At 42.5% G+C, this 14,673-nt stretch overlaps 1 protein-coding gene across 3 annotated transcripts; it reads left to right on the forward strand.

Annotated features, from left to right (window-relative positions):
- Positions 1–341: 341 nt before the first annotated feature.
- trmt44 (tRNA methyltransferase 44 homolog) lies at positions 342–9,911 on the forward strand (the record flags this gene model as incomplete). Of its 3 annotated transcripts, none has more annotated exons than XM_079295973.1 (11): positions 342–678; positions 761–878; positions 1,527–1,746; positions 1,849–1,917; positions 2,308–2,415; positions 3,095–3,166; positions 4,408–4,514; positions 4,806–4,989; positions 5,327–5,639; positions 9,153–9,269; positions 9,397–9,911. In XM_079295973.1, 11 exons carry the CDS (start codon positions 342–344, stop codon positions 9,663–9,665), a joined length of 1,914 nt encoding a protein of 637 aa, XP_079152099.1. In that variant the 3' UTR covers positions 9,666–9,911. The 3 variants fall into 3 exon arrangements, with proteins under 3 accessions (XP_079152099.1, XP_079152100.1, XP_079152101.1); XM_079295974.1 differs by having other exon boundaries at positions 9,433–9,911; XM_079295975.1 differs by having other exon boundaries at positions 9,436–9,911.
- Positions 9,912–14,673: the final 4,762 nt, after the last annotated feature.

Consider the following 14,673-nt stretch of genomic DNA (forward strand, 5'->3'; position numbering starts at 1 on the left):
AATCAGTTATTTTCTCAAAGGATCACTATTATCATGATTAAATGCAGACAAAGAGAAACATCGCCCTCTACTGTATACAAACCGACACTAGTCGCTTTTGGAAACGTCATCATTTGGCGACAACATTTTTCTTATTTTTATATTTTCATAGGCGAATGATGACAATAAAGCTTCACATTTGTGTATTGTATAGTTCGGTAAATTCTAAGAATTAATTTTTCAAGCAAGTTTTATCTTAAAGTACTAATTTTCTACAATATAAAATAAAGTAAAAATAAACCGGAAGTCCACTCTCCGTTTGTAAACACATGGCTTGTTGTAGCCGTGTCTGATGCTCAATTATGCCAAAACTCTTCGATATAAAGTTTCCAGGAGAATGTAAGACTCTTCCCGAAGGCTTTTGGTCAGCTGTAGACGTGTGGATAAAGAAACCTCACGTTGTAAACAAGCGTCTTTGCGGAATTAAGGAGACGGAGAGTAAAGATGTGGGCAGAGAGGCTCTGCTGTTCCTGCTGGATGATCCTGAACTCACTCCTGATGTGCTCTCCTTCATAACCAGCACGGTTTCACCGGCACAGACGCACGAGAAGGAAAACTCCTGGTCTTCTAGTGTCAGAACAGTCATTCCTAAAGTAAACAGTTATGGGACAAACCTGCAAAAAGAGGTCATACTCAAAGGTAAGACTGCAGTTGAACGAAAGGCTCAATCAAACTCTGTTCTCTTATTACAACTTTTAAAAATGTCTTTGTCTGTTTTAAGACTTTGGCAGACAACTCGTGACCTTTCTTCCATTTGAAGAGGACTCAGAAGGACAGGTGTCTCTAAAGAGGGGCAACATTTATCAGTTCCAGCTCCTCCATCAGGACTGTGAGGAATGGTGAGTGGCTGAATGATGAGCACACTCTGTCCAACTACGGTGGCCTGGAGGTAAACATGACTGCATCAAGGTCTCAGAAATACTGACAAGATAACATGTCGAAATTTACTTTTAATAAATTATTTTTGATGAAAATAGCTTTGGGATGCTTTCCGAAATGATTTTCCTTTTTGTTTGGTTTGTTGACCTTATAAAATACAACAGTGTTTGATTATTTCCATCGTTGTTTTCACAGTCAACATTAAACAAGATGCAGAAAGGCATTTAGTGTCTGATATGACCTGTTGAATAGGAACTAAAAAACTAGAAAATTCAATCAGCCTTCATTGTTAATTTCACTTAGAACAAGCTGATTAGTTAAAAGAAGAGACTACCCATTCTTCCCACTCCCTATGGGGTCCACATGTGCACATGTAGAACTATGCAGGATTACATCACAAAACGTAACTAATGTAGCTCTTAACATTTGAATTGGACACAGGGTCTTCTAAAGACAGGCCTTTAAAGTTAGGTAATAAAGCAGGACCCACATTACGGCCCTTATCTTTAAATTAGCTTCCACGACATACATTTTCTTAGTCATTTTAAAATTAGAATTTGTGAATTGGAATGATTAAACAATCTAGATGATTCTGCCTTCATCCGCAGGGTCCTGGAGCTGCATGTTTTGGCTTCAGACGCGTGGTTCTCTGATGGCGTGGCCTACCCAAAGCTGCCCTGGCTGTCCACTGACCTGCTGCCTAAACTGGTGCGCTGGGCCACTGAGTGTAAGACCAGTGAGTTCAAGAGCACCTTGTCCCTGCTGCCGGTGGAGAAGTACAGCGTCATGTACCAGCAGCTGAAGGAGAAGTACAAGGCCATGGTCAAGGTACAGTACACTGTTATTTTATACATGTAACCTGTTTTAATGCTGTTAATATTTATAGATCTTTATTACGGAGTACTGACGTTTATTTTCCACGCTCTCTAGATTTGGCCTGAGGTTACAGATCCTGAGAAATTTGTCTACGAGGATGTCGCCATTGCTACATATCTCATTGTGAGTTTGTTTTGCTATCAAAATAAATGATTTATCAATGCTACATGAGTTGAGTCCTAAAGGTTGACGTGTGAATTGAAGAATAGCTCTCACTTCTTGTATGTTTTGCTTACTTTAAATGTGTATAGCCACTGCCACGTATACAAACATGTCGATACTGCACTTGTTCGTGTAGGTGAAACGTATCTGTCACATGTTGTCAGGCCAAGTAACCAAAGCTGGGTCAACCAATTTGAGTGTGAAACATGGCTCGGATCCAGTAAATTGATTCACCTGTCATGCCAGAGGCAGGTGAGAGGGCGTCTGCAGCAGCTGCAGGCGTCGCGCTGCCGCTGATCGAAGGCTCTCATCAACATACGCCCGTGTTGAGTCTCTGTCACTGTTCCCCAGGTGCTGTGGGCCGAGGAGCGAGCAGAGAAAAGTCTGACCGCCAAACAGTCCTTTGTGGACCTGGGCTGTGGAAACGGCCTCCTGGTCCACATACTGGCCAATGAAGGGGTAAGCTGCTTTGTTGTGTGTGTGATATAAAGTACGTTACTTCCTGTTTAGAAGTTCACTGAAAACCAACAACAGCCACAGAAAAAGCCCATGATGTGATAACTCTGACATAGATTGGTTGTTTCTGACCTAATATCTATATAAACAGTGGCTATGTGGGCCTATTTCTGCACTGAACCGAATGCTTCCAACCCCTGTTGTTTTCTAATCAACAAGAAATATAGTACCTTTAATTTAATCCAAAGAAACTAGAAAATACTAGTTCTCTCACTCATGTGATCTCAAACATTGATCTGAAGCTCAATTATGAGGCTGTTGTGTAAATAGTTTTCTAATAAATGATAAATATAGCAACTTCTGATCAGCAAAAATCGATTTCAGGCTTAAAAGAACAACTTCCGCCTTAAGCCCACACACTTTTGGTTTAAACTCTGTTCTGTACAACAATTCAGTTGCCTGAACACACTCATGTACTGGTGTACTTGGCTCGCTCGTCCCGATTAGAATCTGAAACTGAACTGAGGACAGTCAGAAGCCGTGCCTTAATGTCACATTATGAACAAAAGGGGATGCAAACGCTGAACACAACAAAACAAAAAGCTTAGTAACGACATCATGAAGACTTTAACTGCCATATCTTGAATGAGTCCGCTGACCTGCATGCCGTCTTGCGTTGCAGCATCCCGGAAAGGGCATCGATGTTCGGAAGAGGAAGATCTGGGACATGTACGGACCCCAGACTCTGCTAGAGGTGAGCGAGCCGAGCATTAAGGAGGCGGACACATTTAATTCGTGTTATTATCTTTTCACATGAAACAGAGAATCCATATCGCTCACTGTAGGTGTCTATTCAGCTGGCATCACCCCCTCACTGCTGCTGCTCTGTGCTTTCATTCACGGAGGGACGACGTTTCCCACGTTTTACCAGGGTGAACTCTTCAGACAACTTCTAGAACATGAGACAGTCTTTTGTATTAGAGCACAAAATGTAAATCTTAAAATCTTAGGTCACGGTCAATGATACAAATGTTTATATCTCTTTATTCTCTCACATGATCCTCATCACCAGCTGCTCTCAGAGGCAGAGATTGAAACTTGTTCTTTTTGAAGTTTTAAACACTGAGGGTTAAATTTGAGTAGCACATAGAAAATAAGACATGGAATTGTAAATAGATAAATACATTTATGAATATATTTAAACAAATTATAATGCATGTTTATTTTCCTCATTTGTTAACCTTTTAACTGCACTAGAAATAGATTCAATATGTTGGTTTATTTTGTACAGAACATCGGCCAGTCAAACTTGGAATATATATCGCATCTCTTTATTTATGTTAGTCCTGAAACTATTAATCCATTAGTTGATCGACAGAATCCATCGGTAACAATATTGATAATCCGTCAATCGTTATATATATATATATATATATATATATATATATATATATATATATATATATATATATATATATATATATATACACAATTTTTTTGCCACTTATTGACCAAACAATGAATTGATTAATGGACCGAGTATTCAGCAGATTAATTGACAATGAAAATAATATTCACTTGCTGCCTCTGAATGAACCTTTTAACTGTTAATTTTTACTAAAATCCATTTAAAAGAATATTCTTTGTTATTTAACAGCAATAAAACAGTGTGACATTACCTGACATCTTACACTTTTGATTGAACTACTCCCACAAGCTACAAAAAGAAAACGCTACTACTGCACAGGGGACTGAATCCAGACAAATACATGTAAACACACACACACACTGGCAGGGAAACCAGCCCCCAAAACACTGCCTCCTGGACTCAGGCATTCATTTGACAACAAGCTGCTAACTGCTTCCATTTCAGGTCATCTATTATTGACAGATTCTTTGGGAGCGGATGTGGCAGACCAATCTTTCTATCACGGCTGCATGCATCTTCTTCGCTCTAAGGAGCTCTTGTGCTTTTTTTGGTCTTTGCTATTTCAGGAAAATGCAATTACTCCCAGCGAGCGCTTCTTATTCCCGGGTACTGACTGGCTGATTGGGAACCACTCGGACGAGCTCACACCATGGATCCCCGTTATAGCTGCCAGGCGAGTCATCAGCAGACACAATCTCACTCAGCAGCTCAAGTGCCAGCTGATCTCGCTAATTTTGAATAACATTATGGGCAGAGGGAGGATGTGTGAACATGTGTGCGTGTGTTCCTGCATGTCAGTTTGCTTTTTACTTCTACGGCGACCACCTGGTGGCGCCGTTGAGCCTCAGACTTCTGCTTTTCTCTAACGTGACTACAGATGATAATCTCTCCTGATGGATTCTTGTTGATTTATAATCATCGTTTGCTTTGGCACTGGGTGAGAATTCTTTTGCTCTTGCTGCAGGTCGTCTTACTCCTGCCGGTACTTCGTCCTCCCCTGCTGCTTCTTCGACTTCTATGCGAAATACCAGAGACGCCAGTGCAAGAAGTCTCAGTACAAAGAATACATCGACTTCATCGCGGAGGTCAGCCAAGTCAGTGGCTTCAACACTGAGGAGGACTGCCTGAGAATACCATCCACCAAACGGGTAGGCTTACGTAGGTCATTTGTCATATATTTTTTATGTTTGTTCTTTTAATCCAAACTCTAAAACAAGTTACACAAGCACTATTTCACTTTAAAATTGATGCAGCAGACGCTTAGGTATCCTGATCTTTATACCGACCCCTAGTTTGGGTCACGCAGCAAAAACTCGAGCTCCTACACTTCCCACAATGCAACTTGATAATGTAATCAGACCCTTCTGGATAAAGGCCCACATCTTCTCAAACTCTACACCCCCAGTTCATAGTTTTTTTTTTTTTACACTATTGGACCTCAGCACCCATGGGAGTCGTCCTGACATTCAGCTCCTTCTTCTGCAGGTGTGTCTGGTGGGAAAGTCGAGAAGCTACCGGCTGTCCGACGAGGCCGAGGCAGAGCAGCGAAGAGCTCGTTACATCCAGAGCCACCAGACCACCTCTGGAGCCATGGCCCACAATGACAAAGACACTGACGGGACCCCCGACAGCAGCTGGGGCGCGGGGTTCCAGCCCAGAGACAGGGTCGAAACGGTTCGAAACTGCGCCGCTCTCCCGCGGGCCTTCGTTGACGGTGTAGTCCTGCAGGTTGCTAACGTTCTTCTGGGAATGACTGAAGAAGACGGCGGGACGTCCTCCACTGACTGGAATCGAGGAGGTAAACGGCAATAGACACAAAACACCTGAGATACAAGTCTCGCTGGACACGACCTCTTACCGAGGTGATGGACAGGTTCAGATTAAATCCAGAGTAGTATTATCTGTGAAGCTCACTGGTCCAGTCTTGTTATTGTGCACTTTGAAGGAAGAGATTAGGATCTAAAGAAGCAGTGAGGAAACAAGGGTCAACGGTTTCAGGCCGGCTCTTAAACGTAACTGATGCAATAGGCTGTAACACGTAATAAGGCTGTTATATGACGTTTTACCGTGAAGGTAATTTCCTTAAAACCAACAAAATACAACACAAAATAATTATTTTCATTGTTGACAGCATAGCTTATAATTAAATGCATCTCTGTTTTGCTAGGTGTCCGTTTTACTATTTACAATTGAATACATTATTTGGGATGTAAAGTGTGAACACAAACCGAACAAAGGGGCAACTGCAACATTGTATCATATTAAACCCTGAATCAGAACAAAGCAAACGAACTGAAGGTGTGAAAACGCCCTGAAACACTGCAACAAAGTATCAATAACTTTCAGTGACACAAGGCGTCACTTTTAAAGAGCAATACGGATGCGAGGACACACGCACAGGCTCAGAGGCAGATTATCACATTTAATTTACAATTAATGACCGACTAATGTAGCCAGGATGTCTTCGGACAAAGCATCGATGCGGCGACACAGTGTTGTTGGACACCGGGATCATGTCCAACTTTTTTGCTTCTTTCTCCCCAATCATACATTCCACCATCTCTCTGGCAGCTGGCAAGCTCACGTCTTCGGCGATTGTGTGCGGTAGCCCCTTTCTCGCTATTCTGTAACCAGATATGAAGCCCGTAGTGCGTCATTTATAGACCAACACATGAATGAGACTCCAGTTGTTTTTGGCTGTTTTGTAACTCCTCCAATTTCGATATAAACAATGTAAGGGGCTTTTGACTTGCACTGAACCTCACTGCACACCACGCACTGTGGCTTTGGGCAATCTGCGTTGCCAATCCAAGTGAAGCCCAGACACAGATACTTTTCATCATATTTCCTCTTTTTTTTCCCAGTCTGATGCTCACTCTCGTTTCCTCTTTTTTCACCTTGACTCCGCGATGGGCCGATGTGCTCCCGATTTGTCTGTGCAATCCCTTCCTCCTTTTCGGTCTCCTCCGTCTCATCTTCCTCTGACTCCTCTCTCTCTCTCTCTCTCTCTCTCTCTCTCTCTCTCTCTCTCTCTCTCTCTCTCTCTCTTATCACAGTTTCCCCGATTACACCATCAGACGCCATTACACTTTTCCTCTCGCGCACCCCCTAGAGGCAGCTCGCGCACCCCACTTTGGGAATCCCTGGCTTAGAGGATATCCCTCTAACATCTGTCCATTAGTCCATAGACTGAATATAGTTGCCTTTGAAGGGCAGGGTGAATCACTTCTCACATTTCTCGTCGGTTTCTTAAAATATATTTCTCCGCAGCCGAAAACCTCTCATCTGATCCCCCCCACCCTCTCGTCAGCACCCCACACACACACACACACACACACACACACACACAGTGCCGCCGCTTTGAACTCCGTATCTCACTCTCTGCCAGCCACTTCCTGCACCGCACGGTACAGACTGCATCACACACATGTACACACCGCCCACGCGTCACGTTTGTCTCTGCCCCCCCCTCCCCCCGCTGCTACACAGACCACACACACAATATGAATGACCACTATCATTAAAACATGATGTCAGTGCTGAAATCTGCGGTAGAAAGTATGAGGGAGAGTGAATAAAGGGAGCCTGTGACCCTGAATAGAGATGACTCGATGAATAATGCACCACCGTCTATGATTTATGCATGGAGATGCATTTGTATTGAGGTATTCCTACACCAGTCATCAGCTGTGTCAGAACAGAAGGTACATTTAGGGTGAGCCAGCCAACCTATATTGGAAAGTATGAGGATTATAGATTTGTACTATTTTAGATATTTTTAGGTGATACTTCAGTAGAATTTTAGGTTGAATAGCTTCCTGTCTGTCGTGTAAGTCCACATTTTGTTGAAGATATTTATGAGTTGCTCCGGAGAGCCTGGCCTCTTTTTTTAAGAGTCATTGCTGTCTTTTCTTCATGCACCCATTATAATTGCACTTCACAGAAACAGTCTGCGTGAAAGAGGGAGTGGGTGTGAGCTGGGACAGTATGTTATTAACGAAGGGCGCCTCCCATTGTGCTTTTTGCCAACTTTGGCCAGACTCATTATCATCATCATCTTCCTCCACAGCTGCAGTCTTTCCTGTTAAACTCACCTCACACATAAGATTATAAAGAAATGTTATGTTCCGGTTATCACAGCCATTTATTCAGAGGCAGCTGATTTCTGATTATGGTTATTATGAGTGTTGTAAATATGAGTGGGATGGTTTTTTTTGGCTTTTCACAAGATTTTACTTCACAAGAAAAGAGAACTACTTGATGAAAGTCAACAAAAAGATGACTTTGTGTCGCAGAAAGAGGTTTTTTTTTTCCTCTTCTTTCCCAACTTTTTAGTTAATCTTCACCCCTTTGGATCATTCTGACTCTCAGGTAAATATATACTTTTGAGCATGTTCAGGTTTTGACAGACAATAAAATCAAATCACGAGCAAACCTGTATTACGGCTGTGCTCATGATAATGATCCTTTCGAATGTTTTATTCACCACTCGGCAATCTTAGAGCTGATTTTCTGCACTCAGCCTGATTCTGAATTGGCTTAAGTAGCAAAAAAACAATCCTCCACAACAAGCAATCAGTCACCGGCCGTCTTAGCGGTTTTGCACAGGGGACGTTCAGTCCAACTGTATGTCAAGTCGAGCCATGAATAATCATCTTTGTTGGTCTTAGTCCAAGCAGAGTCTCCTCCGTCAATACTGCCCTCCTCCCATTAATCCCCATTAACATTGTAGGCAGTAAAGGGCAGCGCTAAACGCTGTATTGATGTTATATTAAGGCCTGGAGCTCCCCGGCGTCTGGGCCGCAGGACGGCAGTCTGCCCGCTTTCACACTCTGCAGCCCAGGACTGTCTTTGGCTGTGTGAGTGTCTGTGAATGTGGGAGTGTGTTGCATTTTTTAGGCATTAACGCTGCAATTTTACCAGCAAAGTTTAGGATGCATTTGGGAGGACAATATGTTTTCGATGACTGAAAACCCTCATAGTTCTAAATTCAGTTGTAGAGTTGGTGCCACATTATAAATAAACAAAATAAAAAATGTTTTTATATAAAACACATTAGCTTTTAGATAGTACCTTTTGTTTATTTGGCCAACTGAACTCCGATAAGTATATATTTACCAGTGAATTTCTCTCATATTCAATAATCTCCGTAGGGTTGGACATTTTTTATTTATTTCTGTGCCTGCCTGAAGCAGCGCATTAATATATTGATGAATGTAGCTTCGAAAGACTTCCTGCTGCTCCTCTGTCACTCTCTGTACTTCGCTCTTTCATCCCTTTCTTCCCCTCCTCCCTCATCCCTCCCCCACAGGCAGCCTCTCTGTGAGCGAGGTCGCTGGGCTGATGGAGCAGGAAACCCTGCAGCTCCTCAAGAAGGAGTGTGGAGGCCTTCAGACGCTGCTCAAGAACAACCACCAGGTCTTTCGAGGTAGTTGGACCACCTGATTTATGTGCATTTTCATAGCCAGTCTACATAAAACACAATACACAACAAACAAGAACACAAAAAATAAAAGTTCTTTGTAACTTTTGGAGGAATGCACTTTATTTTGAAGAGGTCTGGAATCTTCCCGTTGATCCGTCTCTTTCAGTAGAAGGAGGGACGGTGTTCATACGAGACTGGCGGGACAGGAAGTCCTCCAGGGCGCACACCAAGAGGAAGCCGGTTGCTCCTGGTGCCCTGAAAACTCGCCCCTGCTGGTTCTACGACCACCACCCTCAGCGCTGCCCCCTGCAGGCTGCACACTGTGCTTTCGCCCACGGACCGGAGGACCTCCGACCCTCCACCAGACCTTTGAAGAAGATGAGAAACGACACCTTTTGATTGGCTCATTCCTCGTGAACACTTGATTTGAGCTCATTTGTTAAGTTTATTTTTTAATTTTAATTTTTAATCCTCTTTCTTGTGTGTAAAGCTGCCAAAATGGGATGATTTCGGTTTCACTGATGGAGCTCGCTGACACCTCTGGGTTGTGTAGCTGCTGAAATTGAATGTCAAGGGATTAGTTTGTCTTTCTTTTTATTTATTTTGTAAAAATATACACTTACTGTATATTAAAGTGGATTTAAAGCTGCATCCTCTTTTAAATGTATTTAAAGATTATGAATTCTATCATAGATTTGTTTTTTCTTGTCCAGCACTCCGGCTATTTTTCAACTGCAGCAAAACTTTAAAAAGCTTCTGTGTCCTTCAGTTGGACACTTAGTCCACCTGAGACAGGTACTTTGAGGTTCACAGACGGGCCGGCGGATAAAGGCCGGACAGCGTTTCAACAAAGTAAATGTTAGCGGTATGAATTATTTGTTGGCAGGAGTTTCGGGGCGAGCTGCATGTCGTCCCCTGTGCACGGCGGCTCACTGCTGTGTCTCTCTAACACGGTTTGCCATCACCCTGTGGCTCAAATGTCAAAAACAGTGAAGCCCACCCAGCGACGGCAGCGGGGCAATGGGAAGCGACAACAATCACACCATTGCTGCAATACAGAAGGACAGACTATTTAAACCTATAAACCTATTAAATGTTGCTGCCATCTTAAGATTAATGTGAAGTGACAAAGACGACTGGGAATAATGTTAGTGTCGTTTTTTTTAAATAATCATGTCCCATGTCTGACAGGTAGTTTAATGTGCTGTGTGCAGTTTGCTGACAGTAAACGATCAGACTTGTTGACCTTTTGTAGCCACTGAGGTGCAAATTGGCTGCTGAAGCTTAAAGGGTCGGTTCACCCAAACCCTTGTTTCTTGTGAAGGCGCATTTCTGACAGAAAAATAAAACCGATGAAATGTTATGCAACAACTAAAAAGTAACTATGCTCATTTTATCAAAAGTATGAGTCTTCAGTTGCTCGCCCCAACTGAAGAATGCACCATCGTGCCAAAAACAACTGCTACGAACAAGAAAACACTTTTCACTACACAATATAGCTGACTCAGTAAAGAGATGCGGTAAGCCTGGTTTTGGTCATTTGCAGATCAAAAGATGTCTCGACTCTGTTAAACTGAGTTTCATGTCGTTGAAAACTCTGTTCGATGTCGAGGTTGCATACAGCCATTATTGTAATGCCTATTTTAACACGTGTTTAGAAGCTGTTACACATTGACTAAAATGCTGGCGAAACAATGATTACATGGCACCATGACGCCCGCAAAAAAATGTCACGTTTCAACCACATTTTTTTCCAGAGATCTAAACATCTTCTGACCAATCAAATGACTTACCCGGCCCTCTACAGGAGCTGGGTCATTAGAGTAAATGTAGCTACTTACAACTGTAGAGGAGACGATACATATTCAGTGACACGTAAATCTGAATTATGAAATGGTAGTTTGACAAAACAATCCCAACTAGGTCCAAGATACTACCTTTTTTTCTGGGCTTTCAACCAGTGAAACAGAAATATGATTATCATGTACAAAAACACTACACAGTGGTTCCCTGCATTGCATTAGAACGTTTTATTGATCTCCAGTGGGGGAAACATTTGCCACCAAATCAACTCGTACAGAGAAAAATAGACATTTCCACACTGCACAACAGACAGAACACACATTACAACAAATAAGTAACATCATAAAATACCATGTGAGACGTGAATACCATCAGAAAGATGCTGAATCTAAAAAAACACATCTAAAAGTGCTGCTGGAACAAAAGGCCTTCTGGGTCATTAGCCGCTCACTGAATGAGCTTCTGAGTCCAGTGAAAACACGGTGTAATGGACGGCCTTCGGAATACACAGTCGTGTACATGAGAGGGTGTTTGTGTCGCAGGGTGAAGAAGATAACAAAACATCAGAGAAACATTCCTGCAACAGAAATGACAAATCTTTGCTTCGTGCAGTTGAATTGGTTTCCAGATATCCAGATGTTGTTGCCTTTCCAGTGGAAAAGTATGTGAACTATGTAAACAGACGTAATTCTCCTTTAAAAGTGAATCGGCATGTCTTACACAATGTCTGATACTTCCAGAGGAATGTATTCGACACGATGGAAAGCAAAACAGAGAGGACAGACAAAATGACTCCCCATGCCGTAAATCTAGGTCAGGGAGAAGTGGCTGCATCTCTTTGCCCAAGCCAACAACTTTCCCTGTGTTTCCCTCATGACTTATTCATTGTGGCACCACGGGACCCGGTGATGTACAGAAGTCTCTCTCAGCAAAGCCAGCCGTGTTTTGACTGTTGCTGCCTTACAAAAAAATGTCTCATTCTTCCCCGTTGTATTGTGTCCGTGAGGGTCCTGGAGAGAGGAGTTGTTTCGGTACATGATTTTGTTTCACTATCTGTTTTGTATTTGCTGTCGCTGGCTTCAAATGGATATTGTGAGCATGTGGTTACGGCGTGGGAAGTCGTGTACACAATATGTTGGTCGTTCGAGTGGTTAAATCGTGACAACGTGGACTCTACAGTCATCTCTACAGTTCATCCAGGAACTTCAAAGGAATAATGACATGAGGCCATTTTGACATTTTGACAATGATGACATTTTAAATCTTAAAATTCGAGGATGATACTCCCACCCTCGATCAATGTCTCAAAGCAGCGGATGGGCACAGCAGATAACACACTTCTAGCCTTTATTCTGTGTACTTACTGCTCACTGAGTGTTGTACTGTGGAGGAGAACACCTTTTCACCCCCCTCATCTAACACCCCCTGCCTCGACCTTCCTCATCACCTCCTCAGACCTGGGTGACACTCGGAGATAAGGGAGTTAGGCTCTGAAGCCTTCACACCCGGTGCTCCCTCAGCGTGTCACGGCATGAACTGAGAGTGACAGGAAGAGTGAGATAAGGGGGGGGGGGGGGAGGTTTGTTTGGAAATAGTTCACCATTCAACACTTACTTCAAAAAGTTGGCAGTTGAGAGGTGCCAAGCGGAGATGGTGCTTCTTCTCGCCAGAGCTGGAAATAAACAATACACGCACGGGCCGTGCCATGGCTTCCACCCAATTCACTCCGATTTATAACACCGTTTATGCATTCTCCTGCCAGCGTAACGCTTAGTGATCCATCAGACTGTATATGTTCACTGGTTTATCTCACTAAACCTGAATTAAGAGTTATTTTTTTTGCAACAGAATCCCAGTGAACACAAAAGCATAACTTTATTTTTTTTTTCCGCCTGTTGAAATTGCCACTCGGGGGCCAATCCACTCAATTCATATTTCATGAGGCACAAAACACGATGCCTCGCGGTGTGAATTCCCACTCTCCCAGTCTTCTGCTAATCATATTGAATATATATTCAGATTACTGCCTGTTTAAATCTCAGCGACTCTATATTGTCTGGGAAACATGTGAACGCTGAGTGAGGAGGTAATATATCTGCATGAGACATTTTCATCTGGAGAAAAGCTTCAAACTCCCTTTTTTTCTTCTTTTCGGTACATTGAAGCAGTCGCTCATCCTTTGGTTCTTGCTGTCATTTCCCTTTTATTTTAGCTGAATGTCACAATTCCCCTGAGCTGATTAGAGGGTTATAATGTTTGCTGATAATGCTTGCAGGCTTTGTTTTGTTACTTTATTTGTTGGTTTATTTTCATGGTTATTATTATCAAGGAGGTATTCTTTTCATTGGGGAGCCACTTGTGTCATTTGTTTCTTCAAGTAAATATTTCTGCGTTAAGTGGTTTGGTAATGGTTCTTCAAGCTTCTTCCCGATCAGATGAAATCTATAGAATCAGTGTCGTCACAACATGACGTCATTTCTCAATCAGATTGACCTTTTTATTCCGAATTTTAGAGTAAAATTCTCCATGTAAACACAAACCAAAGGATGAAACACATAAGACTTTGATTTCTGTTCACAGGCATTTCAAACTTTCTCGAAGTTAAACAAAGACTTTGTGCGCCAGGCAACCGATATCCACAACACAAACATGACAGCATTATAAGGCCAGGACAGATGCTCGGTTAATGGGCTCCCAATGCAACAACAACTTCGTGATCAGAGAAGATTTTTCTACTGACTTGCTGCCGCTTTTACTCAGAATTGATCATCTTTGTTATTGTAAAACGGCTACATTCACAGATTTTGTCTCAGTAGTAGATGTTAAGGGCAAGAACTTCTGGAGATAAATGTAAAATAAATCATAAAATAACTTTCTGTGAGCAAACACTTGTTCCAAACATTTGGTTGGGTTATTATAAATAAATAAATAAATCAGCACATCTTGACAATTTTACAGTTATTCCAACGTGAAATGTTTAAAAATAACAATAGGCCCATTTGGAAAAATGAAATAACACAATCAGCATGACTGTTATCCCAGTACATGCTCCATATTGTTCTTAAAACTCTATACAATCAACATTATAAAAAGTCTATATCCCCTTCTTTAATCAATTGCATCAGCAGCTTTCAGGGAGGAACAGTATTGTATCATTCTCGTGGGACACAAGCACATTCAATTTGGGTTTCATGACGCCATATTACATAATCCGTTTTGCTGTCAGCGTGACATCACACCTTTAGCTGATCACCACGTGACGACCATTAAAGTGCCGTGAGCATCCAGCTCCCCTGAGTCAAACAACTCGCCTTTCCAGACTTGTCAAAGTGAGAAAAGAAAATGCAATCCGACCGACCGTAAAAAAGAGCAGCTCAGCAGCTTCACAGCAGCGAAGTGAAAATGGGGGTAACCAGAGAGGCAGAGACCTGGAGAGGGTGTCGTTACCATGGGCGACAGGCCGAGGTGACCCAGATGGTACAAAAGCAGCTGAGCCGATATGGGCCGCAGTAAAAAAAAAGCCACGCACTGCATTACCCGCAAGTCTTTTCTTAAAACTATGGTACCACCCCTGATTGAACACATTCTGCTGCATGATGGATTG

Source organism: Melanostigma gelatinosum (assembly GCF_949748355.1).
Source record: "Melanostigma gelatinosum genome assembly, chromosome: 23".
Classification (NCBI taxonomy): Eukaryota; Metazoa; Chordata; class Actinopteri; order Perciformes; family Zoarcidae; genus Melanostigma; species Melanostigma gelatinosum.